Source organism: Hypomesus nipponensis, chromosome 18 (genome assembly GCF_054491055.1).
Source record: "Hypomesus nipponensis isolate SF chromosome 18, ASM5449105v1, whole genome shotgun sequence".
NCBI lineage: Eukaryota > Metazoa > Chordata > Actinopteri > Osmeriformes > Osmeridae > Hypomesus > Hypomesus nipponensis.
This window is the reverse complement of record NC_140378.1, coordinates 2907446-2934399: the sequence shown is the minus strand read 5'-3', so window position 1 is coordinate 2934399 and position 26954 is coordinate 2907446. Positions and strand designations below refer to the sequence as shown.

General features: G+C 47.6%; 2 protein-coding genes across 2 annotated transcripts in view; one reads left to right on the top strand and one right to left on the bottom strand.

Moving 5' to 3' along the window:
• cacna1db (calcium channel, voltage-dependent, L type, alpha 1D subunit, b) overlaps positions 1-26954 on the bottom strand; it is a 53988-nt gene that overhangs the window by 11896 nt on the left and 15138 nt on the right. Inside the window, exons 4-37 of the mRNA XM_084681339.1 lie at positions 26102-26241; positions 25225-25367; positions 24948-25100; positions 23387-23583; positions 22522-22625; positions 22208-22377; positions 20615-20689; positions 19453-19540; positions 19086-19112; positions 11926-12086; positions 11380-11605; positions 10883-11090; positions 10574-10694; positions 10291-10405; positions 10122-10173; positions 9849-9909; positions 9584-9719; positions 9273-9402; positions 9002-9061; positions 8860-8919; positions 7175-7281; positions 6948-7035; positions 6750-6857; positions 6395-6447; positions 6156-6302; positions 5836-6037; positions 5497-5655; positions 5003-5113; positions 4658-4735; positions 3712-3795; positions 1667-1711; positions 821-949; positions 380-445; positions 50-141 (exon numbers count right to left, since the gene is read on the bottom strand). Coding sequence (XP_084537465.1) covers positions 50-141; positions 380-445; positions 821-949; positions 1667-1711; positions 3712-3795; positions 4658-4735; positions 5003-5113; positions 5497-5655; positions 5836-6037; positions 6156-6302; positions 6395-6447; positions 6750-6857; positions 6948-7035; positions 7175-7281; positions 8860-8919; positions 9002-9061; positions 9273-9402; positions 9584-9719; positions 9849-9909; positions 10122-10173; positions 10291-10405; positions 10574-10694; positions 10883-11090; positions 11380-11605; positions 11926-12086; positions 19086-19112; positions 19453-19540; positions 20615-20689; positions 22208-22377; positions 22522-22625; positions 23387-23583; positions 24948-25100; positions 25225-25367; positions 26102-26241 — 3896 coding nt within the window. The remainder of the gene's footprint in view (positions 1-49; positions 142-379; positions 446-820; positions 950-1666; positions 1712-3711; positions 3796-4657; positions 4736-5002; positions 5114-5496; positions 5656-5835; positions 6038-6155; positions 6303-6394; positions 6448-6749; positions 6858-6947; positions 7036-7174; positions 7282-8859; positions 8920-9001; positions 9062-9272; positions 9403-9583; positions 9720-9848; positions 9910-10121; positions 10174-10290; positions 10406-10573; positions 10695-10882; positions 11091-11379; positions 11606-11925; positions 12087-19085; positions 19113-19452; positions 19541-20614; positions 20690-22207; positions 22378-22521; positions 22626-23386; positions 23584-24947; positions 25101-25224; positions 25368-26101; positions 26242-26954) is intronic.
• Positions 14960-16012, top strand: LOC146250860 (4-galactosyl-N-acetylglucosaminide 3-alpha-L-fucosyltransferase 9-like). Its single transcript, XM_084680024.1, has one exon. The coding sequence runs from the start codon at positions 14960-14962 to the stop codon at positions 16010-16012; it is 1053 nt and encodes a 350-aa protein (XP_084536150.1).

The following is a 26954-nucleotide window of genomic DNA, read 5'->3' as shown; positions in this document are numbered from 1 at the left end:
ACCAAAAAACAATCACAGGAATATACAGTAAATACACACACAAATATACCTAAAGAGCATGAGGACAGCTTGAGGAAAGGTCTGGAAGTTGTTGTTACGATTGATCTGTGTTCCATCCACCAGGGCAATTTTTCCAAACACCTGAAACACACACAGGCAGCAATACAGAAACTTTAATGATGTACTGGTTTAGCTACTGGCTAGTACTTGTAAGTACTGGTAAGTACTGGCTAGTACTGGTCAGTACTGGTAAGTACTGGCTAGTACTGGCTAGTACTGGTAAGTACTGGCTAGTACTGGCTAGTACTGGTAAGTACTGGTAAGTACTGGCTTCCCCCTGAGGGCTTCAGTATGTGGCTCTCGGGACTGGCTCAGTTACCTGCATCCCAATGACAGCATAGATGAAGAACAACATGGCAATCAGCAGAGCTACGTAGGGAAGAGCCTGGGTGAGAGAGAAAGAGAGAGAGACACAGAGAGAGACAGTGAGACCAGACAGAGAGAGAGAGACAGAGAGGGACAGTGAGAGAGACAGAGAGAGAGACAGTGAGACAGACAGAGAGAGAGACAGAGAGGGACAGTGAGAGAGACAGAGAGAGAGACAGAGAGAGAGACACAGAGAGACAGTGAGAGATACACAGAGAGAAACAGTGAGAGAAACAGTGAGAGAAACAGTGAGAGACCGAGAGAAAAAGGGAGGCAGGGGGTGAGAGAGAACAGGATGTGAGTTTGACATGTTTGACAGTGTGTTGACAGCAATTGGTTCTGTGATCAGACTATTCACAAAATATCATTACTCGTTCCTGATTGGTCTGCTCACCTGGAAGGATTTGATGAAGGTCCACAGCAGTGTTCTGATACCCTCCCCCCTGCTGAGCAGCTTGACCAATCGCATGACTCGGAACAGCCGGAAGAAGGTGATTGAGATACGAGCACTGTCTTCCGTGTTCTGACACACACACACACACAGGGGACATAAGTGGAACACTGGCAGGACTTCATTATATAAAGCTACTAAAAGACAAGACAGACCATTTGTGTGTGAGTATGTGTGTATGCGTGTGTGTGTGTGCGTGTGTGTGTGTGTGTGTGTGTGTGTGTGTGGGGGTGTGTGTGTGTGTGTGCGTGTACATCTGTACTTCCATGTTAGTGTCTTGTGCATTTGTGTTAGACATCCAAAAGAAGGCCATGCATCTCTGATATGTGTGACAGTAGAGAACGATACCAAAATACCATGGAAACACACTACACTTCAATCTCAGAGTACACACTCAAATCCACGACACACACACACACTCTGGCAAAAAGAGCACTGACCACTGCAAACAGACCAACGAACCAAGCCACAAAACCTGTGTTTTTGGTAACCAGACAACAACAGGAGCAAACCAACATAAGAGAATATATCTGAAATGGAACAAATATGACAAACATGACTTCCTGAAGTCCAGAACTGGTCCACAGAACCTCCATGTTTTAGACAACACCTCCATGGAGAAGGACCTCCATGTTTTAGACAACACCTCCATGGAGAAGGACCTCCATCCATGACTCATACGAAAACAAGCAAACAGGATGACTTAAAAACAAATAAGTAAACAACAAACAATTCAACATCTTGAGACGGCGAAGGGGGAGGGGTTTGGGCGTAGGCGGGGCTTCTTACCCCAGGCTCCACTATCACCTTGACGACCGGGCCCATGAGTGGCGACTAGAAACCAAACACCATGGTTACTGTGATGTCAACCCTTCACCTTGCCTGGTTCACCGTTCACATTGTCACTCCTTATTTCCCCCATTGACCTCATCCACTGAAGTTCTTAACATTACACCTCATCTTACATCTCATCTACTCATTGAGCCGATTCTTTTTTTGCAATTCATTGTTAAAAAAAATTGGGGGGGTTCAAATAGGAATACAATTATTTATGTTGAAATTAAGATTTATAATCATAAAAAGCGAAAAGGACAAATGCGATAGGACTAGAGAAGGAATCTGTAATTCTACTTTTACAAATTGCAAATACAATTAATTCACCACACACCTCATCCATTCACCTCATTCCTCAGCAACCAATACATGCCATCATACTCCCTCACATGCCAGATGCATGATGCATGAGTTAATTCCTATTTGATTCAATCTGCATCCAGCTTTATTGCAACACCTCCGTAAACACCATACCGACAGGCGGTGCATCTACCACGAACGCTGAACCTCATGAGACTCCACAGTGTGAAGGTCTATGCAGCCTGTCATGCAAACATCTCTCATCCTCTGGGAAGACCACAGACAAAATAGTCAAAGAGACAGGCAGACAGGTAGACAGGCAGACATGTAGACAGGCAGACATGTAGATGAGAAGACAGGCAGATAGGTAGACAGGCAGACATGTAGACAGATAGACAGGCAAACAGGCAGATAGGTAAACAGGCAGGCAGGTCAACAGGCAGACAGGTCAAAAGGCAAACAGGCAGATAGGTAGAAACAGGCAGACAGGTAAACAGGCAGACAGGTAAACAGGCAAACAGGCAGATAGGTAGAAACAGGCAGACAGGTAAACCGGCAGACAGGTAGAGACAGACTTCCTCTCTGACACATGTGCTGCACCACTCTTCCCCTCATGTCAGATTCTCTGGGAGGCTGTGAGGTTGGGAGGCTGTGAGGTTGGGAGGCTGTGAGGTTGGGAGGCTGGGAGGTTGGGAGGCTGTGAGGTTGGGAGGCTGTGAGGTTGGGAGGCTGTGAGGTCGGGAGGCTGTGAGGTTGGGAGGCTGTGAGGTTGGGAGGCTGTGAGGTTGGGAGGCTGTGAGGTTGGGAGGCTGTGAGGTTGGGAGGCTGTGAGGTTGGGAGGCTGTGAGGTTGGGAGGCTGTGAGGCCAGCAGCTCTGGGGTTAGTGCTCTCTAAGATATAAGACTCTGTCTGACTTCAACCAGGCAACAACACACTACAGGAAGCTCATCCTGGAATAGGGATTGTGCATGTATAGTTCCTGTGTTAGTGTACAGTTCACATGTACAGTGTGGACAGTCAGTAACGGTTCTAGGCACGGGCAACCGGGCAGCCGCCCAGGGGGGCATGAAGAGAGGGACGGCATTTTCCGGCATTTTTGTGTCTGCCGCCCTCTGCTGGCATAAAAAGGTAGTGCGTCTGTGTGTTCACACCAATTGTCATGCCGTTTACATGGGTTTGGGGGGCAGCAGGGGTGAACTTCGCCAAATGTGCCAGGACCACCACTGTGGACAGTTAGTGACCTGAATGTGTGTGACAGCAGTGTGGCAAACAGGCAGACGGACAAACAATCTTCATCAACACAGTCCACAGAAAAGCAGCAAGCATGATGTCACTGCAGCCTAGAGTAGGGAGTGGGGAGGGCTTGCAATAACCACCACAGCCTTCACAATGTTGTGGGCGGGGAGGGGAGAGGTGGGGGGGGGGGGTCTGAATCACTCCTGCTGTACTGATATACCTGGGACATAACGTGCATGCAGCATGGCAAAATGCTCTTTGGCTAGAAGGTTGCATTCAAGATCGGGCAGCAAGCACAAATGTGTGCCGCTGAAAATTGTGTGTGCATTTGTCGTGCAGGGGCGTGTGCGGAAGAGGGATATGATCTTCAATGCAACTCTGTAATTATTGCAAGGCCCTGTGAAGTAGCAGGGCAAGGGGCAGGGGGCGGGGCAAGGGGCGGGGCAATGAAGATGGCTACTTACATTGATCTCTGTGATTGCAATGTCAACGCAGCTACCCACAACAATTAAGGCGTCAAACGTGTTCCATGCATCAGCGAAATAGTGCTGTAACAGCAGACGCAGAGAGAAAAGAGAGAGGGAGGAAGAAATAAAGAAATGAAGAAAGAAAAGGAAGGACAGTGAGGGGAGAGAGAGAGGGAGAGAGAGAGAGAGAGAGAGAGAGAGAGAGAGAGAGAGGGAGAGAGAGAGAGAGAGAGAGAGAGAGAGAGAGAGAGAGAGAGAGAGAGAGAGAGAGAGAGTGGAGGCAGAAAGAGAGAAAAAAGAGGGCAAACAGAGCACGGAGAGAGAAGTGAACATCAAGAGGTCAAGAGGTCAGACATAAACAAGACTCAAGAAACAGAACTGAGCGGTCCTGTGCGAGTGAGAGAATCGAATCAAAATAACATCCACATTTAAATACTCTGTACATACCAAGATACTCGTCAGGTCTGTATTACTCGAATCGGTTATTACATTTACACGTTATTCATTTAAGACCCTCAGTCCCAAAGCGACATAGAAATAGTGCATATAGAAGGTGGAGCAAAAGATCAAGGATCAGAAGGGGCATGGCTCTAGCAGTATTTCAGGGGTCAGACAAGACACGGTTCTGCTACAGTGTTCTCTCCGTAGACGTGTCCAGTGATTCTCTCAGTGACACAGCTCCCAGCGGCCTGAGAGAGACGGCCGTCCTACGCTCCGTGTCAACACAGACCTGAACTGGACCACAACACAGTCTGCCGCAGCACAACCCACCACAGACAGTGGCTGGCCAGGACAGAGCCAATGACCAGAGATAAGCCCGAGCGAAACAATAGGAAGCGGGAGACTAGGAGGAGGAGGAGAGGAGGGGTGGGGGGGAGGATGGGAGAAGAGGAGGAGGAGGAAGAGAGGGAGAGGGGGGGGTCCGGTCGGTACTCACATCTACCTGACTGAGTATGATGTCGACGACGCTGCCTATGACCACCAGGGCGTCGAACACGTTCCAGGCATCCCCGACATACCCCTGGGGAGACCAGACACCACCGGGGGGGAGGGAGGGGAAAGGGAGGAGGGGAGGAAGGGAGGGGGGAGAAAGGGAGGGGGAAAAAGGGAGGGGAAATGAGGGAGGGGTCACTGGTGTTACAAGGGGAACAAACTCAGCAGGAGGGAGGGAGTTGGATTGCAGATAGCAGAGGGGGGGAGGGCTTGAGGGGGAAGGGAGGAGGGAGGAGAGAGGAGGGAGGAGAAAGGAGGGGTAGGAGGGTGGGGGGTAGACATCGAGAGGGCCTACCCTCGGTTTGAAGGCGATGAGTTTGAGGATCATCTCGACGGTGAAGACGCCAGTGAAGACCATGTTGAGGATGTCCATGGCATAGTTAAACAGCTGGGACTGGCCATAGTGCTGGGAGGGGGGGGGGGGGTGAAAAAGGCACACAGTGCAACAGGTTTACACACAAAGAGAGAACCAAGAGACAGAAAACCACATCAAAGGAAACACAGAGAAGCCGAGAAAGAGAGAGGGAGGGGGGAGCGAGAGAGAAAGCTAAAGAGAGAATGGGAAGAGAGGGGGGGGGAAGAGAGAAAGAAAGAAAGAAAGAAAGAAAGAAAGAAAGAAAGAAAGAAAGAAAGAAAGAAAGGAAAAAAAGGAGAAAGGACAAACAGGACGAGGGAGCAAGAGGGGAGAGGAGAACGAAAGACGCGCGGATAGAAAGAACGAGAGGCGAGGGGAGGAAAGGAGAGAGAAAGACAGAACACAGCATCCGGGGTGAACCAGTGCAGCCTCACCTGTATGGCCAGGCACAGCGTGTTGAGGATGATGAGGATGAACATGACGTACTCGAAGCCCGTGGAGTTGACCACGTACCAGAACTTGTACTGGTAGCGGTTCTTGGGGATGTACCGTCTGAGGGGGCGGGCCTTCAGAGCGTACTCCACACACTGGCGCTGGAGGGCACGAGGGGTTGACACGGTTTAGCATCATCACCTGGGGCTCCTACTTGGACTGGGAGTCAGTCTACGTTTTCACCCTAGCTCTGGGAGAGCTGAGTAGGTAAGACCAACTCACACACACACGCACACGCTCTCACACACGCTCTCACACACACGCTCTCACACAGGACCGACCTGGTTCTTGTCCAGCTCACAGTTCTTGTACTCCTTCTCTCCCTGCTCCTGGAAGGTGACGATGACGAAGCCCACAAAGATGTTCATCATGAAGAAGGCGATGATGATGATGTAGATGATGAAGAAGATGGAGATCTCCACCCGGTAGTTGTAGATGGGGCCCATGTTCTCTCGGTTGGAGTCTATGGCCTTGTACAGAAGGCTACACACACACACACACAAACACACACACACATCCTGGTCAACTCTGGAACACCCGTGTGTGTTTTCGTGCGTCCGAGGATCCATGTGTATGGTTTGCGTGTGTGTGTGCTTCTTACGCGGGCCAGCCTTCGAAGGTGGACACGGTAAACAGAGCCATCATGGCCACGAGGACGTTGTCAAAGTTGTATTCACTGTTGCTCCACTTCCTCTTTTCCACTAACGGCAGGGCAGTGTCTCCATTGTTATACAGGATATAGAACCCTCTGTTGAGAGACATGGGTTAGACAGAGAAAGGGAGAGAGAGGGGATAGAGAGAGGGAGGAGGAATCCGCATCCATTTTATCTTCAGACTCACTGGCATTCCTCCGGACTGGACTTGGCTTCGTCATTGCAGCGAAAGAACTTTCCCTGAGAGAGAGAGAGAGAGAGAGAGAGAGAGAGAGAGAGAAAGAGAGAGAGAGAGAGAGAGAGAGAGAGAGAGAGAGAGAGAGAGAGTGAGAGAAAGAGAGAGACACAGAGAGAGAGAAAGCGACAGAGAGAGACGGAGTGAGAGACAGAGAGAGAGAGACAGAGAGAGATATACCATCATCATCAGATATCACACCTTACACATGCACACACACAAACATGTCCTTATCTGTGATCTGATCTGTGTGTGTGAGTGAGTGTGTGTGAGTGTGTGTGAGTGAGTGAGTGTGTGTGTGCAGTACCTTGAAGAGCTGTACTCCGATGCAGGCAAACATGGACTGCAGCAGCGTGGTGACGATCATGATGTTGCCAATGGTCCGGATAGCCACAAACACACACTGGACCACATGCTGCAATACACACACATACACCGCTGTGAGGTAACAAAAACAAAAGACGTGCCCAAACACACACATGTGGACACACACACACACACACACCTTGAGGCCCTTGGCTCTGTTGATAGCCCTAAGGGGACGTAGAACTCGGAGCACGCGGAGAATCTTCACCACAGAGATGGCTGACGACCTGCACAGCACACAGACGCACGCTGCCGTTAAGACCAACACACGGGCACAACCGCGCGACACACACGCACCATAAACACAAACACCCAGACGCACACTGAACGACTGATCCCTGGCACCCCTGCGTGCGTGTGACTTACTCTATGCCGAAGGAGACCAGAGAGACGCCCACCACCAGAAGGTCCAGCAGGTTGAAATAGTTCCTGCAGAAGGCCCCTTTATGGAGGAACGCCCCGAAGGCCGTCGTCTGGCAGGAGGGCGAGAGAGAGACGTCAGGCCAGGACCCCGGCAAACACGGCAGAGCTGACAGTCAAGAGCTGTCGCACACTCAACTAGAAGAGGCGCTAGGAAACCGCGAACGTAAACGGCGATTCCGTTCACACGGGCTGAAGTAACAGTCACATTCGAATCTAGGGAGCTCCGAATGGAACGACGGTCCTCTGTTGGATTGCTGGTGTGCTGTTTATGTTGTCATAGCGAGGAGTGACAGCTCTACTATGTATGATGGTCAACGACACTAGAGCGACCCCTGAACCCAATCCCTCCCAGTCATTAACCATCACACTCCCACACAGTCACACGCGTACACACTGTTACGCCCTCCTCAACACAAATCCCCCCCACACACAGAAGTGCACATGCCGCATGTCAACAGCGAGCAGACGAGACGAGAGGACGTCTAGGGGGATGTGATCAGCCAATCGGTGATGAGACTATGGCGCCCATGAGCTGTACTACTGTCAGAAAGTCTCAAGTGGGACCGAGGTGGGGTGGGGGGGTTGTAGCGGGGGGGTTGGGAGAGGCCGGGGGATGGGGGATCCCATCAATGCACTCCAGTCAGGCCTTCAGGAATGGACGGACAGACGGACGGACAAGTAGGAGCCAGGCAGTGAGGAGAGTTGCACACGAGAGAGAGAGAGAGAGAGAGAGAGAGAGAGAGAGAGAGAGAGAGAGAGAGAGAGAGAGAGAGAGAGAGAGAGAGAGAGAGACAGAGAGTGAGAGAGAGAGAGAGAGAGAGAGAGAGAGAGAGAGAGGGAGGGAGGGAGGGAGAGAGAGAGAGAGAGAGAGAGAGAGAGAGAGAGAGAGAGAGAGAGAGAGAGAGAGAGAGAGAGAGAGGGAGGGAGGGAGAGAGAGAGAGAGAGAGAGAGAGAGAGAGAGAGAGAGAGAGAGAGAGATTGAGAAAGAGAGACTGTAGCTTGTTCGCCAACACCAGGAACATATAAAGAAGGTTGGCCCAGGTGTTATGCGTCTCGCACACACACACACACACACATTGGGAATCCCAGTGCAGTGGAGTTCCTGATAGAAAGCTGTTTGGCCGTCCTTCTTTATATGTGTCTGGTTACCCTGACAGGAAGTGTGGACTTCTCAGAGGGGAACTGGAGGTGATTCTTTACACAGTATTATGTTAACTTCTGTCACTCATCTCCTCATCCTCTCCTCCTCCTCTCCTTTTCCTCCAATCCTAATATGCTCCTCATCTCCTCCTCTCCTCCAAATCTCCTCCTCTCCTTCTCCTCCTCAGCTCCTCATCTCCTCCCCTAGTCTGAGACCCTGAGGTCCTCTAACAACACCACAAGAGCGTTGACAGCAGCTAGTCAGTAACTCGCTAGTACGCTAGTAACTAGCGAGTAACTAACAAGTGGACATCATCAAAGAGTGTTACTATGGTCACCGCTGTGATTGACAGACAAACGTTTAAAAAGACATGACCAGTACAAGAGACTTATTTTCACGGCCAGGCAAGACAGGGACGTTGTACAGAGATGGGGGTGCCATGCAGCAAGCTGTTGGCTGTCATTGCCATAGAAACGTTTAGGGTTACCTTCAAGAGGATCTCAAATGTAAACAAACTAGTAAAACCGTAGTCAGCATAGCCTAGGATCTGTAGAGGCAATCACACACACAAGTACACACACAGACACACACACACCGACATATACACACAGGCACACACACACATTTACCTTTAACAGGATCTCAACAGTAAAGATTGCGGTGAAAGCATAGTCAAAATAACCAAGTATCTGGAAAGAGGCAACATACAAGTTTAACAGACAGAGATAGAGACATGCACAGGCACCTTGTGACAAAACAATCTCCACAGTTAATCTACACAGTAAGACCAGGGGGGGAAGCATGTTATATACCACTCTGTTAACACAATCTCTAATACGGGAAGTGACAGAAAGTGAAGTGTGCTCGGGGCGGGTCTGGTCATGCCGAGGGGCTACGTACGATGTTGCGCGCTGAGAAGTTGCGTATGGGGTCTTCAGCGGCCAGGGAGACGGAGCTGAGCATGATGAAGACCAGGATGAGGTTGGTGAAGATGTGGTGGTTGGTGAGCTTGTGGCAGAACACACGGATCCTGAGGGAGATGCACACGGGATTGAATGGCACGCAGTGTGTGTGTGTGTGTGTGTGTGCATGGACACGTGTGTGTATGTGTGTGTTCCTGTATGACTGTGCATGTGCATATACGGTACACATACAAGTGTACATGACCATGTGTATGCACATACAAGTGTGTGTGTGTGTGTTGCACTCACGGGTTGGTGCTGCTGAATATAAAGAAGGCGCTGCCCTCTGGAATGGGAGGAGTCTTTTCCTTGATGCTGAGGTCAGACAACCGCTGGGGCCGTGGCACCGACGGAACTTCCGGAAGCTTCTCCTCTTCGTCCTCACCTGGGAGCACACGCACACGCACCGAGACACACAAAGACACACACAAACACACGTACAGGATGTACTCATGCAGAAACCACATCCACGATGCAAACATTGGGTTGTGATGGCAGCTACTGTATGTTTAACCTGGAGCGTCCACGGAAGGGCAGGGCTCCTTGTCCTCCTCTTGATCCTCCTGCAGAGGGACCTGGTCACCGTCAGGGACAGAGGTCAGGGGTCAGACCAACACACACTGAACTGTAGCTACACGGACATCCACAGAATTCACAGGCAGTCGTTGGAAAGTAAAGCAAATGTTGCGGCGTGAAGCTGGACTGCCTGGGACGATACCGTGAAGTCAGACGTACAGATACGAGAATTACCCGGATCGATTTTGCATTCTATGTTTCCAGTCTCTACCTTGGTGTCTCCGTCCGGACACTCCTCCTCTCTTCTGTCGAGGCTCCCGCTCCTGGAGGGAGGAGGGAGAACATCAGAGAGAGAGAGAGAGAGAGAGAGAGAGAGAGAGAGAGAGAGAGAGAGAGAGAGAGAGAGAGAGAGAGAGTTTCCATGTGCAAGATAACTTTACCTGGCGCTCTTCTTCCTCTCCTTCTCCTCCTCTTCCTCCTTCTGAGCTGTGTTCAGGCTCTCAGCATCTGCCAGGTTGTCCACGGCGATAGCCAAGAAGACGTTTAGCAAGATGTCTGGTTAGTCACATGACTTAAGGACAATGCCAGGAGGGAGAGTGGTGTCGTTTCCCTCTCATTTCTGCAGTCTAACAAAGGGTTCGAATGAACGCCATGAGGACAGCCCTGCCTCGTTGACAGTGTCAGGGTCAGGTAATAGTTAGGGTCAGGATAGAGTGAGGATACAGTTTCCGCAGATGAAGAGGATGATGAAGTAGATGCAAACCACCATGCCTGAGGAGGCGGGGCCTCCGTACGCCATGATGCCGTCATACATCACGGCGTTCCAGTCTTCTCCTGTCAGGATCTGAAATCACACCACAACGGCATGACAACTGGCACACTCATCACAACAATCCCTCCGCTGCCAATCCCCCCCTCTCCCAGCACAGAGAACAGGGCCTGGGGGAAGCAGGGGGAGCTGGGTAGAGGGCCTACCTGGAACACAGTGAACAGGGCCTGGGGGAAGCAGGGGGAGCTGGGTAGAGGGCCTACCTGGAACACAGTGAGCAGGGCCTGGGGGAAGTTATCGAAGGTGCTCCTCTTGGTGACCGTCTCGTCGAAGTTGAACTTGCCTCCGAACAGCTGCATGCCCAGCAGGGAGAAGATGATGATGAAGAGGAAGAGGAGCAGCAGCAGGGAGGCGATGGACTTCATGGAGTTGAGCAGCGAGGCCACCAGGTTACTGAGAGATGCCCAATGGCTGGAGGAAGGAGGAGAGAGAAAGAGAGAGAGAGAGGATCAAGACTCAACATAGGAAACAACACGCAAGACATACACACGTGACGTAGACACAGTCGTTCACACCCACAATCACAGACGCACAAGCCTAGACACAAACACACACTCACCTCGACGCAAACACACACGGGACTAGACACAAACACACACACCTCTAGACACAAACATGCACGCCTGGACACAAACACAGGCACACGCGACTGGACACAAACAGACACACGCCTGGACACAAACGCACGTAGGCTACGTACCGCGTGACCTTGAAGATGCGCAGCAGGCGCACGCAGCGGAACACGGAGATGCCGAGCGGGGACATGACCTCCAGCTCCACCAGGATGGTCTCCACGATGCCTCCGCACACCACGAAGCAGTCGAAGCGGTTGAACAAGGACACGAAGTAGGCCTGCAGACCCAGGCTGTACATCTTCACCAGCATCTCGCAGGTGAACAGGGCCAGCAGCACCTTGTTGGCCACATCTACTCAGCAGGGGAGACAGAAGCAGGGTCTGAAGACTGCCGGCGTCCTGACTGACGCGGGTTACTTTACGAAATGAGGGACAGGATGAGGACGAGGCCTTCGCTGGTGCCGTGAGAGAGCCAGAGAGGAGGGGAGGGGAGGGGAGGGGAGGGGAGGGGAGGGGAGGGGAGGGGAGGGGAGGGGAGGGGAGGGGAGGGGAGGGGAGGGGAGGGGAGGGGAGGGGAGGGGAGGGGAGGGGAGGGGAGGGGAGGGGAGGGGAGGGGAGGGGAGGGGAGGGGAGGGGAGGGGAGGGGAGGGGAGGGGAGATAGCTGTTCCTACCCTGAACCTCGGTCAGCCAATCAGGTTGGTTGTAGTGCTCGGAGGAGATGGTGAGCGTGTTCAGAAACACCAGGATGATAACCAGCCAATAGAACGTCACCGACTTCACCGCCACACGACACTTCCTGCGGCAGAACCTGTTCCAGCGACGCCACTGCCGACTGGCAGGGAGAGAGGAAGTGATGTAAGAGTAAGCTGTTACCACCAAATCACCCTTCCGGAAGTCTACCAAAAGTTGACCAACTACTGGCCTGGCTGTAGAGCGTGATGGGCCAAACAGATATTGAACAATCAAGGACATTAGACGTGTGAGTGAGAAGTGAAAGGGTGAGGACAGGATTTGATGAAAGGATGATGACGATGATGACGATGATGACGGAATTAGCAATTGGCTCAGGGTGAGGAATGAAGGAAGTCATAATGCGGGTTGAAGGGACTGATAAAATGAAAAAACTAGCAGATGAAAATAACCGAAGTCTGGACAAACACACAAATATTCACACACATACACACTGTTTCTTGCCGATAACGTAATGAATGAATGATTGAGGCAGGTGCAAGCGGTAGACTCTGGAAGCACAAGGATGACAGTTGGCTGTAGGCCTTATCTGGTGCTCAAGTGCATCATTCCAGTGTGAGCCATTACATCCACTCTGGCTGACAGGATATCCTGTTTAATAGACAACGGCTGTGTTCTAACTGTCTGAGGACAACTTCTATCCTGTCTCAGGTTGAGTTTTCTTCCCTCCTCTCCTCCCTTTGACCTTCTCTCTGATATTTATTTGTATTTCCTGGTTTAGGTCGTTGGGGGAGGAAGGAAAGAGGCAACAGATAAAAAGGTTTTGGGATGCACCCAAGAAAGGGTGTGAAGTAGAGAACAAACACTAACCTTGCAGTCACCTTGGATGACCTGTACCCCATCATATCATGCAAACCTTTATTTTGATGATCTCTCAAATGTGATCATCAGATTTTTAATGATCTCTCAATTTAGGAAGACATTGTTAATGTTATAATGTTATACATTTGAATCCTAAATGAAATGTGATTCGATTACATTGGAGTCTTTGTTAGTTTGTCTGTATCCTTGCAAAACATTTAGGCCATGTGCACAATTTTTTTGCAATTTTTCCCAGTGCAATATCTGTACTTCAAAGTCATGTTTGATGAAGCCCTGCCTGGGCCAAACAAAAGAAAACAGTAAAACAGTACTTGTTTATGTGTTGATTAGATGGCTTCTCAATCTTTTATAATAATAATACATTTTTATCAAATTCTCAATGTAAAAGTATCACTAGATTGAAGTTTTATCACTCATTTTTATCAGGAATAATGCTGGCAGTAAATATTTTACTGCACGGTAACTTAGATGCTATTATGTTGCACACACCTAAACAAACACTCAGGTTCCATAAAGCACCACCCTGGTCTTGGCAGACAGGAACACAGCATAGTGGGTTGAAAGCAAGCGTAACCAGCCACATCGAAACCTCTTTAATGTAGTGTAAGTAAAATACTGGTTTATTTCTATTTTTTCTATTTTCAAAAAAAAAAATGATATGATATATTCTCCATTACATATTTGCACTACGTTCGCTTATGTTTGCACTGTACTGCACTGGTGTTCCAGGAAGTGTGTCACAGGTGTTATGCAGCACATACTATTCACTAGAAGAGTCTTTTAAATGAATACATTCGTTAACAATTAGTGGCCAAACTGCTCATTTCTGTTCATATCAAAACAAATATGTTATTCTTTAGTTTCTTTTTATACATGTTATTTTCTTTAAATTGGACTAGATTTTAAAGTAAAACTGTATGCCATCTTTCATGATAGCCATTGTTACTGTAAATATAATATGTTCTTGAACGTATTACAGTGTAGTACATATGTAGATCTTGGTCTTCTAGAGCATGTCTATTTGGATCTGTCCCACAATTAATATATGACTTGTATTTCACTATAATAAACTTTATTAATTCAAGTTATGAGACACAATCATCTGCAGTCTCTGTGATTTGTGCTACTCACATAGAGTACTAAATATATAGGCTATAGTGTACAAGAGAGAGTAGGATTCCTCTCCAGTTTAAGACCAGGTACTACAGCCCCAAAAAAACAGATTTTTGTTCAGTTTGTCAATTTGAATATTTTTTGATATTTTGGTTTTATAACCAGTAAACTTTCATAACGTGCCACAATTATTGCCAAAAACACTTTTTTTAATCTTAAACACAGTTTGCCAAGTAAACAAAACCATAAATCATGGTCTATTACCATATTTTATTGTAATTTGTCTCAGCAAGTTAAGAAATAACTTGAAGGAATTGTATATTGTTGGAAAGCTTATTCTCTCAAGCATTTGGCTAGCCAAATCCTATATTACTATTTACTTTTTTGTCATGGCAGTGAGGGGGAACACAGAGCGATAGAGATAACCTGTCTCACACTTCTAAATGTTTAACAGGGATTTTCTCAAAATGACACCAAGCACATGTCAAGTTAGACAACTCGACTCATAATAGGTAAAGCCACACAATTTTACATACTGCTTTGTACTTGTAATATCTAGATATGTTCAGAGGGATTTTCACATATATTTTGTCAATCTCATTTTATGTGGTATTATACAAGAAAGGAGGCATAAACGTTGTTTTTTAGCACTTGTCAGGTGCATTTCAACATACTTAACTGCAAAAACTTTATTTTGACAAAAGCCCCTTAAAAATTCTAACCAATTAGTTATTGATCCTATTAAAACAAACCAAAACGTTCTCTGACTTAATCTATGAGTTGCTGTGTTCTACATTGTATGAGGGCATATTTAATGAGAAAACACGTAATTTGCATAATTCATTGGGGGGAAAACTAAAAGTCACAATACCAAAATATCTTATGTTTGGGTATATTCATGTGGTAAAATTTCGTTCTGATAGAAGAACAGGAATTATTTTTTCCTATTCACCTGTAGTAACTTAAAAAAACAAAGTTTGTGATCTTAAACCGTTTTTACTTTTGTCTACAGAGGGGAAAATGCCAGTAACAAGGAATGTTAAAATCATCGCTGCTATTTACACAGTGGTAGCGTCTTACGTTTACTTTCGAAACATATCCTTGTGTGAAAACGACGTGGATGTGGATCATGCTGCCCAGTTCACCGAGGTGAAAAAGCCTCTTGTGTTGCTGTGGTTCTGGCCAGGGGGCCAGGGGGACGTGAGATTCAACTTTAATGACTGCGGTACGTTCTTCAATATTTATGGTTGCGTTCTAACCGACAACCGATCCCTGTTCGACAAATCCGATGCCGTCATTTTCTACCACAAGGAGATCAGCTGGGATCTAAGCAACATGCCCCGGTCACCACGGCCACCTTTTCAGAAATGGATTTGGTTTCATCTGGAACCTCCTTCACATACACAAAAAATACCCGGCTTGGAAAACCTGTTCAATCTGACGATGAGTTACCGACGAGATGCCGACATCGTTGTGCGCTACGACCTGCTAGGGAAGAAAACCAACCAGGATAGTGAGGATTTTGTGCTACCCAGAAAAGATAAAATGGTATGTTTGATTGTGAGTAATGCAGGAGCCTATGACAGAAAACCATATTACGAAGAGCTATCTAAACACATAAAACTACATCTCTTTGGCAAATTATCATGGAGCCGTTTAAAGCACGAGGATTATTACTCAACTATTGCTAGTTGTAAGTTTTATCTTGCGTTTGAGAATTCAGTCCACAAAGACTACATTACGGAAATGAACTGTCCGCTTGCAGTGGGCACTGTACCCGTGGTTTCTGGCACATCCAGACAAAACTATGAGGAATTCTTTCCCGCTGAGTCATTCATTCATGTCAACGACTACCCCAATGCAAAGGCTCTAGCTGAATTTCTCATCCAGTTGGACAAAAATGATGAAATGTACATGCGATTCTTTAACTGGAGGAAGTACCTGACAGTCCCACCCCAGCTCCTGACTGATGAGAAAGAGTTTATCCTTCCAGTGTGCACTGCTTGTGATCACATATCAAGAGACAATGGCTACAGTGTTGTTCAGGACTTGTACAAGTGGTACTTTGTATAGGTACCACAGCATGTCCGTGATGCCTGTGTTATCAATAGGGAAATGGTTTGACTTAAACACATAATGGTAAAAGGCTAAAAATGAAGGAAATTCAAATGACCACCATAACCCTAGTTATACTGATGCACAAAAAATCCCAAAGTACCTTGGCCGCGTTTCCCAGATTCGAACGTTCTTAAGGATTTAAGAAGGCTCTTAAGAAGGGTTCGGCTAAGAAGGAGTGCTAAGATAGGGGTGTTTCCCAGACACGTTCTTAACTGCCTTCTTAAGATCCCGCCAAAGAAGCCTCTTAAGAAGCTCTTAGTGGGAGCTGTCCATCGCCGTGGTGTTGAAACTAAATCAATCGATGCCAGGAAAATCGATCACCCACCACTTTATCAGCGCACGAATCACACACAACACCGTGTAAGGCCGTAATCATAATACATATTGGGGGGACACATCCCCCCCACTATTCAAATCTGGTCAAAATGTCCCCCCCAATATATTGATATAAAAATATAAATGTTCTACGCTACGACAGGCAACCACGCACGCAGTCAGAAATTATCATAAAAAATGTAATTCGTACCCCCCGATGTTGACTCCATGGCTACGGCCTTGAGCCCTATACATGATAGTTGATGTGTGGTGGTAGTGGTAGTGGGTTTATTGTTGGGAGTAGTCCACTTGCGTGGACTTCAGCAACGCCTTTATATATAGACTGGGGTGGAGCCTCGATCTCTTGATGAGGTTCCAGTTGAGTTCAATTACACCTGTCAGTTTCCCTGATTTCTGTGAAATACCACAGGGTTGTTGATGTTTTTATATCTAACGTCAACTCATGCAGATGCCGAATGTTTGTGAAAACGTAATGAGTGATAGTAATGATGATTCATTTTATTTATGTAGCTACAGGAACACATGAGCAATTATTTATTTTTATATCGTTATTTTTCTTATTATGCTATTATTTTTCTTGCGTCAGTGTTCTGCAGCTGTGGGCGCACATTTATCATCACGCATGGTTTTAGTATTCCTTTGAGTGTCAGATATAACTTTCCCTGACGCGGCTGCAGTGAGCGTTTGGTCGCTAAGAAGGCTGTTAAGAGTGGGTCAGGCTGATCTTACATTTCCTTCTTAGTGAAAGATCTTCTTAAGCTAAGAATGACTCTGGGAAACACGTACTTCTTTCACGGCGCTCTTAAGAGCGCTCCTAAGAAGGTTTCAGCGCTTAAGAGCTTCTTAAGGAATCTGGGAAACGCGGCCCTTGTTTGTGCATTGGGTTAGTTAGGTTTGTGGTTGTCCTTTGGATTTTGTTTTGAAAAATGTTCGTTTGAGGTTTTCACACACCACTGATAGTGAAACAGTTTTGTTTTTAATATTATCTCGGGATGGAACTTGGTTGTTTTATTCATGAGTGTTTTAGTCATTTAGGTTACAGTCTAGATCCCTTTAGTTTATTTGTGGAATGAGAACAAAAGCCTGGATTTACCACCAAATAATCAAAAATAATGTTTGCATAAATATGTCAAAATCAAGATCAGGATATATGAGTTAAGCAGTGCGTGAGTATTAGTAATTGGTATCAGACACTCCCAAAATTTTATTTGGTGTTTAGTGTAAGGCTAGGTGTCAACCTGCCCCCACCTCTCATATGCTTAAATCTGGAGTAGCTGGACAAGACTCTACTTGATGGCTCTCACGTCTCATTGTGTAACTTACTGTAGCCTTGCTAGTCATATGTTGATAAGTAAGGGTCAAGAAGTGGTCTGATTGGTTGTTCTTGTGTATAAAGCGAATTGTGAAGTATTGTTCTTTCGATTCTTGATTTCCTGAGACGTTCTCCTCAGCTCTGGTTTGTCCTTGTACTCCTTCTCCTTCCTCACCTCTTGCTTTCTCTGGTTTACAATAATCATGGTAGAGTACCAAAGAGTCAACCTTCAATTTGTAACATGTTTGCCTTGTAATTGATTTCAATCATTTGCAATGTTATTAAATGTATATTTCAATGTAACCTTCCTTTGACCATTCTTGCTCTGATTTAACCCATAGAGTCAAATAACTGTAATTCCATTGGTATTGGCATAATTTGGTTCATGTTAATACACTGTTCAGTTTCCCATCTTCCTTTAAACCATGGGGAAATAGTTTTGGTTGTTTGGCCAATATTTAACCCCCTACATTAGTAAGAATCTCTGATTGCACCTGTGTTCTCATCCTCAGCTTGCAGTGCTAATTCACCAGACTAACTTGTGATACTTTCAAACAGGTCAGCAATGTTTGCCTCAATTTCTTCTGGGTGAGACAACCCTTCACTAAATTGCCCTTGGTTTCTTCCATTTATTTTGCCGGCTGTGAGGATTTATAATCTCTCTGAGGGCTCAGGTGGATCAGTGTTTTAGAAAAGGGTTTTAAAAACGGTATTGGACTCGGTTTGATTGGATCTCTCCCACTTCTCGATAACTGCATTAATTAGTTTGTTCTCCCGGCCAATCACGCTAACAGAGCAGTCCATGTGCACCGCTGCATGCCTGCTGGGGCAGAACATGCCGGCACACTTTGTCCCGACATTCTATTCACAGTCTGACGTTCAATCTCAACAGACACTTCATCCACAGTTCATTAAACGAGAGGAAAAGAAAGTGGAGATGTTAAATGAGTTTGAGTAGTACGAAGAACTTAGGAGGAACATCTCAGCATTCATGTACGGCAGGCTGGACTGGTGACTGAGAGTCTAATCTGAATAAACTACAGTTATTTTTAGGTTCTGCTTCAATATGCATCGAAACCTCACTTATGTTCTTTTGCTCATAAATCATTTGGTGAGAACTAACAACGTTTTACATTCAACAGATGTCTGCATTATGCAAAACTAAGTAGAGTGAAAACACTAGTAACTGGAGACAGAATGATGTGTGGATCTATTCTGAGTGTGTCATGGCTGCTGTAGGGTCTTTTCAGCAGTTATTACGTTATCGGCTTACACACACACACATACACGCACACGCACAGCAGACTTTGTCTGACATGCAATTGTGACAAGGAAGAAGGAATGCATTACACCATGGTGGGAACCAGTAAAACTACTGACCTGAACTTAGACTTAGTAATCTTTTGACTGGGGAAATAAACAATGATAATACGTGTTAAACCAAGTAAACACAGCACGGAGGAGATATGCAGTTGCATCCACACTGAGACTCCAGTCTCTCCAGATCTACGTTTCTGTTTGTTTCATATAACGACTAAGTATTCATACCCTCCCTTCAAGACAAGCCTAAACAATATGTACATCATTCCTTCATATTAAAAACTTTTCCAAGTCTTGCGTAAGCTGGCTTTTTCCCAAAGGCGGGGTCTCTACCCGAGCCTATCAGTAAGGAGAGTCGACGTGTCGCCAGAGGTCCACCTATCAGTGTTTTCACCGGTCAGAGGTCGAGGGTCAAAGTTCGTCTCACCAGAAGGGTCCGCAGCAGGGGGCCTTGTCCTCTTCTCCGTTGGGGTTGTCCGTGTTCACCGACTCCGTCTCGCTGGCGGGCATGCTCGCTGGGACAGAAAGCAGGGAGACAGGACAGCTGGCATCACACAACACCAGCACGCATCAGCCAGACGGCTGGACCAAGGGACAAGCGGCTCAGATTGGCTGTGTGCGAACAAACAGGACTGCATGGATGTCGCAGCAATCACAATGACATATTCCAGAGTTCCAGGGTCAAGTGAGAAACCATGAGACATTCATGACATGAATGTCATGAATGGAGAATCGGTCCCTCATGACAGGAATAACCCCACACTGACATACAAATAATATGTATTATTATAATATGTATTATTTTTATAACAATATCAACATGATCATGAGATAACACAATGCCATGCTGGCCCACACCCACTTATCCGTTAGTTCTGAACATCAAACCATTGTGTGTGTGTGTGTGTTGTCTCCAGCACTGCCAATCTCTCTTCTGTCTAGCACACACGCGCATCCATGCTGATGTTTTTCACTCTCCCTCTTCTAACTCATGCAGCCACCCAGCCCCACCTACCATACAAGTAGAACACTCTACTGGAACCATCTTCCACTCCGCAACATACATACATACATACATACATACATACATACATACATGATACATGAAACCCATTACATAAGGTCCATTTGATTTGCCTCACTGTTGCCCCCTCATGGCTCTGATCCATTGCAGTGGACTACAGAGGGTGTGACAAATCAAGTGCTCCCATTCAACACCGTTTACAAATAGCTATTGACCCAGGATTCCAGGTTATTGACGCTAGGCTAGACAACGTTCATACAACCCTTCTGAGCCACATAGAATCTATTGATTCTCATCGCCTGCTGGTGGAGCAATAGATGAGTTGGTTTCGTTTACGTTGTTTATGATGCCCATGAAAACTAAGTGCAGCTATGGAGGCCTTGAGGTTTAACTGGTGACTGGATGACAGGTGAAGGGATGACTGGTGACAGGATGACTGGTGACAGGATGACTGGTAGCGTCGAGACGTGAGCAGAGAAACGACAAGACTCCGAGGAACACGCAGCAAGCTGGTGAAAGCATGGCAAAGCACGGCACGAGCAACAGGGGGCCACACACGATTTACCATGGGTCTCTGTGGACTGGCTGAACCAGCCAAACTTTCCCTTCTTCTTCTCAGTAAAGTCAGCCAGTGTGACCCCTGGGCATGCAGTTCACACAATCGAACAGCAGAGGAAGCAGTGAGTCCGAATAAAACGGGAGGGTAGAGAAAACAGAGCATTACAGCAAGTTGACTACTGCACACACACACAGACACACACACACTTGTACTCTGCCCAGAAACAACTCCTGCATCACTTCAGCCCAGACATACTGTAGCTAGATGGGTAGAAGCAAGATGGCTGTATTCCAGCCCTGTCCTTTCTGGATAGACCAACAGCACATGTCATGTCTTCCTCAAACCTATCTGCCTTCGTCAGGTCTCTGAAGGTGTTGGGGTTGTTTCTGGACTTGACGAGGACATCAGCTCCAAGGAAAAAGGAGAGACGCGTTCGACAGGAAAGATGGAGAGATCAGGAGGAGAGGAGCAGAGAAGTACAGTAACATGGACACAGTTGTAGAGAGGTACAGTAGAAACTACAGCAGTACAGATAATAAGAACGACACAACGAGGAAAGGAGAACTGTTATTAGAAGTCGGTAGCCAAGACAGTTGGAAGGAAGCCGGAGAGTCTGTTGTCCAGCAAAGGGTTGGCACACTCTCCTAGCCAAGACAGCTAGCAACAGGACACTTCTAAAGCTGTCTGCAAGAAGCTAGCGGCAGAGCTACAACATAAAGCTTGAGAAGCTAAAAGATACAATACATGAACAGATAAATACATTTAATAGAAGGTGCACAGCACAATATATAGACAGGTAGAGCTAGTGACTCTAGAAGCTGATGAATGGAGTCTTTTCTATTATTATTATTATCTATAATTATTATTATTCTAGAAACAGTCCACTGTACCAGTCAAGATGTCATACAGTAGCAAGGTCGAAATGCATCCTTATGGGCACCACAGTCCTGCATTACCGCCTAACCACACTTCAAAACAGGTTGCAGTAGGTAACAGCCCAACTCCACTTCTCTTTCATGCTTGACCTCACATCTTGTGATTCAAGGTAGCCAGGGGTGTCCCAGCGGATAGATCAAACAGCCCCCATGTCATGCCAACTTTCACTGTGTGACACGGGTGTGCTGACTGTGTGGTGAGGTACCATCCATGGTAAGAGGGTGTTTATGAGTTTAGGCTGTATTTATGAGCAGTCTGTTTTCTGCCATGGCCAGAGTGGTTCAGAGAGCTGGGCCACAAGCACCGAGGGTCACTCTGTAAACACCAAGCACAATGACCCCCCCACACACAGTGGGCAGACATGTCTACATGACTAGCCGGTTTAGCATGTGTGTGCAGGTGTCTGTCTGTCTGTCTGTTTGTCTCTCTGTTTTTCTGTCTGTGTTTCTGTCTGTCTGTCTGTCTGTCTGCCTGCCTGCCTGCCAAGCAATCAGTGCTGGTCTAGTCTCTGCCATGCGTCATACAAACATGCTTACATAAAGAGGATTTGGATTAGAGACCCTTTCCTCCATGTAAGTCATATCATCCACAGCTTCATCCCAGTCTGCTAAGACAACAGGGTGATTGTGTGTGTGTGTGTGTGTGTGTGTGTGTGTGACTCACTGTTGCGTTTGCCCTCCTCGTCGCCCTCCTCATCGTTCTCAGGGTCAATGTCCTCAGCCTGGGTGATCCAATCCAGGTAGCCCTTCAGGTCTTCCTCCAGCTGCTGCTTCTCTCGCAGCTTCTGGAAGTCTCCGCGAGCCTTGGCCTTCTCTCGCTCCTTGGAGAACTCTCTGGACACACACACAGATGGAGAGCCATAAGCCACTGTATGAGTTAGTGAGTGTGGATTTGAGTGAAGTAAACAAGATAAGTGCATAAGACAGAATAGCGTGCATGACTTTACATGTGAGTGTGTGTATGTTTGTTAGTCTTACCCACTCAAAACTCCCAGAACCAGATTGAGAACAAAGAATGACCCAAAGATGACCAGACTGACAAAGTAGACCCAGGGAAGCTCAAACCCCATAGCATCATTCATCTGGAGAACAGAGCAGAGCGGAGGGGAAGAGAGGTGTCATTACATAACCATGACTCTCTGGGTGTACATCCTAGGCTTGCATATTGCTAAGAACAAATAAGGTTCGAGTCAACATGACTAATGTGAAGAACTGAGGAAGCAGACTATTTTCAGGCTCTCTTCCAGCTCTCAGTCCTTGTCTTTCATGTTAGTGGAGTGGTTCCATCCTTCCTAGCACTGTCACCTACACCACTTACAAGGTCTCATTATCATACCATCGCCATGGTGACCAACAAACCGAAGGGATGGACGACAGTTAGGAAGAGAGAAAAAGACAGTTGGCTGACAGACCGAGAGAAGACAGAGAGTGGGAGAAAGATGTAGATGGGTGTGAGAGGAAAGGAAGGAGTGCCAAGATGAGTGTGGAGGGAGAGAGAGACTGCATGCTTTTGAACAGGGACAGGAACAGACCGACAGAGAGACAGAGAGACAGAGAGACAGAGAGAGAGACAGACATAGAGAGACAGACAGAGAGGGAGAGACACAGAGAGACAGAGAGAGAGAGAGAGAGAGAGAGAGAGAGAGAGAGAGAGAGAGAGAGAGACAGAGAGAGAGAGAGAGAGAGAGAGAGAGAGAGAGAGAGAGAGAGAGAGAGGAGAGGGAGGGAGAGAGAGAGAGGGAGGGAGAGAGAGAGAGAGAGAGAGAGAGAGAGAGAGAGAGAGAGAGAGAGAGAGAGAGAGAGAGAGAAGGAAAGGGGGGGGGGGTGAAGGGGGAGGTGTTACCCAGTAGAGGACATCCGTCCAGCCCTCCATGGTGATGCACTGGAACACCGTCAGCATGGCGAACAGGAAGTTGTCAAAGTTGGTGATGCCGCCGTTGGGGCCGTGCCAGCCGTCCCGGCACAAGGTGCCATTCCCCAGGCACTGCCGCCCGTGACCCGACACTGCACACGGAGTAGGCTCCTCGTCTGCCAAGGTCCCTGGAGGAGGGCGGGTGGGGGAGGGGGGTGAGGGGGGAGACAAGATGGAGGGAGGATAGAGAGAATGAGCTGAGGCAAACAAGCGGATTCATTCAAGAGAGGGCAATTAACAATAAGTGGCCAATGTGTGGCCCGCGATGAATGGCCTTGCATCATGTGTGTGCGCGGTACACATCACAGTACCACTCCACTGCAGGGTGGCCTGTTGTTTGCGACATGTAGGGCCTCACATGGCCTAATTACTCTCTCTCTATCTATCTCTCTATCTCTCTCACACACACACACACACACACACAATCAGATCTACATTCATAAATGTATCCTGTGATTAGACTTATCCCCATCTCCATCCTCCACTCCTTCCCTCATCCTCCAGCCCTCCCCCTTCCTCCACCTCTTCTCTCTCCTCCCTCCACCTCTCCTCCCGCCCTCCATCCACCCATCCCCTCCACCCCCTCCAGGGTTTATATTTCCTCAGTGAATCCAGTCGTTCGAACCTAGCCTGGCTAGATGACACCGTGGTGCCAATGTGGCAGGATGGGATGTGGTGTATAAGTGCCTCTGTCAGCCCTGGCTCAGCAGAGGGGATTACAGCACCACTGCCCTGGGACGCCACGTGGCCACCTGGGTCAACACACACACACACACACAAACGTACACTTACACAAATACAAACACACACACACGTACGCACACACAAACGTACACATACACAAATACAAACACGTACCCACACACACGTACACACACACACACAAATGTACACATACACAAATACAAACACATGCGCACACACACACATAAACACACGTATAAACACACACACAAATGTACAAACACAAGCACACACAAACTAACAAGCGCAAAGGAATAAACTATGTCAGATTACTGTTAACATGTCCAGCAAGTCACATCTGCTCCAGATCTATCTATATGTTAATCCTCCGGATGATGTATATAAGCAGATTCATACTTCCGTAGTGTGTTTACACTAACCCTGTAGGCAGGTCAGACTTGTTAAAGCGATGTAAATGTTGTCCCTGGATTAAAGCAACAGTCTGTTCAATTGAACCCTACCATTAGCCATTGCAGGGGTCTAATCTGTGCCCACCAAGTACTGATTATTAGCTATTAAAAAATCAAATCAAATAAACATTTATTTGTATGGCCCTTTTCACAAGCAATGTCACAGAAGGGTTCACAAATGCCCACAGAACTGGCCCTCTGCCAACCTAAACCCTCAAGGAAGACAAGGAAAACGTTCCAGGAAAACTCAAGCTTTAGCCATTAGCTCCTAGCTCTTAGCTTTAGCCACGGGATCTTAGCCGTTAGCACTTCGATTTTGGCAGTTTGCCGGTTCTCACCTGAGCCCACCAAGTAGCAGGTTGCGTGCATCTTGCCGATAAAGAGCTCCAGGCCAATGATGGCGTAGATGATGATGACGAAGAGGACGAGCAGAGCGATGTGAAGCAGTGGGACCATGGCCTTGATGATGGAGTTTAACACCACCTGTAAACCTGACAGAGAGACACAGACACACCTTTGGGTCAGTCCAAGGAGTTCAAATCAACTGCTAAATGAACATTCGAAAGTCCTCCTCGGATTTCCAATCAGTGTGTGTGTGCATTTCTATTGACTCACTGGGCACTCCCGAAACAAGGCGAAGGGGGCGGAGCACACGGAAGGCTCTGAGAGCCTTGACGTCAAACCCCCCTGGCTTCCCCCCAGACTGGCCTCCCGGGTCGTTCTCTTTGGTTATCACTTCCAGAACCACGCTGAACAACCTGGGGAGATGAAGACAAAACACACAGATGACAGATTGACGGACACGAGCGAGTCATGTGTGTCTAATGTTCGTACTGTGTATGTGCAGGTCTGTGTCTTTGTGTGTGTGTGGGTGGGTGGGTGGGTGTGTGCGCGCGCGGTGATCTCTACATCTGTGTGTGTCTGTCTGTCACGGTGATAGGGATCCACCATCATCCAGTGTGTTTGCCTTAGAGTGTTACCCTTTCCAGTAGTTTACACAGGAGCCCCACTGGGGCAGGTGGGCTGGGGAGACACTTTGTGACGTGTGTGTGTGTGTGTGTGTGCGCGTGTGTATACGTGTGTGCGTGTGTATAAAACGATATATTTACATGTAGTATATTTGTGTATGATACTACTTTTGCTTTTCAAACTCTCACTATACTGTGTGATGAGAGTGTGTGTGTGTGTGTGTGTGCGCCTACGTGATTTCCCCAGACAAAGCATCTCTTGATCTCTTTGACAGACTGACAGGAAGTATTTCTGCAGTCTAATTCAGGGGTTGGAGTGTGTGTGTACGAGAACATCACTTTGAGTGCACACGACTGTGAGTGTGTGTGTGTGTGTGTTTCAACCCCTTGTGTTCCCTTGTCATGTAGTGACAGCATTAAGCGGATGATCCGCATTGATCAAACAGGAAGCAATATGAAAAAAGTGCGAATACACTCCTCGACGAGCGTTGCAGCATTCTTGTCAACGCGCGTGTCACGCTCACCCTACGATGACGATGACAAAGTCGAGCATGTTCCAGCCGTTGCGTACGTAGGAGTTCTGGTGCATGACCAGGCCATAGGCTATGATCTTCAGGAAGGTCTCAATCGTGAAGATGATTAGGAAGGCATATTCTACCGTTTCCTGCAGAGAGAGAGATAGAGGGAGCGAGGGAGTGAGGGAGCGAGGGAGGAAGAGAGAGAGCGTCCGTGAGCATCAACCCTCCAGACGCAGCGTCAGACGGGGGTCAGACGGGGGTCAGACCAGAACCACTCCAGTCGCTCCTTGGTCCCAACAAGGTGCCCCACCTGCAGAGCACCACCAGTGCTGTGAATACGCACAGTCCTGTACAGACTGTCTGTGTGTCTAGGGGCGGGCAAGAACAAGCTCCATGTTAAACTGTGTGTGAGGGAAAGAGACACAGAGAGAGAGAGAGAGAGAGAGAGAGAGAGAGAGAGAGAGAGAGAGAGAAAGAGGGAGGGAGAGAGAGAGAGAGAGAGAGAGAGAGAGAGGGGGGGGGGAGAGGGGGAGAGAGGGAGAGAGACTATTTTCCTGTCATGTTGATTATTCAGTTATGGTCCTATTCTGATTATGATGCTTAACCACGCAACACAGCCATCTGACTCACACGTGTCGGTGTGTGTGTATGTCTGTGTGTGTGTGTGTGTGTGGTAACAATAGCCATCATGAAACAGGATCCGCAGCACATTCATCCAGCAGTGACTACACCATCTCTGTACGCCTTGGTGAATGAAGAAGAGACAACACAGCGCAGAGCCATCCGACTGCATGTCTCATTGTCTCTCTCAGTCACTCACTCATTTACTCAACCAATCGCACACCAACAAAGAAACTCC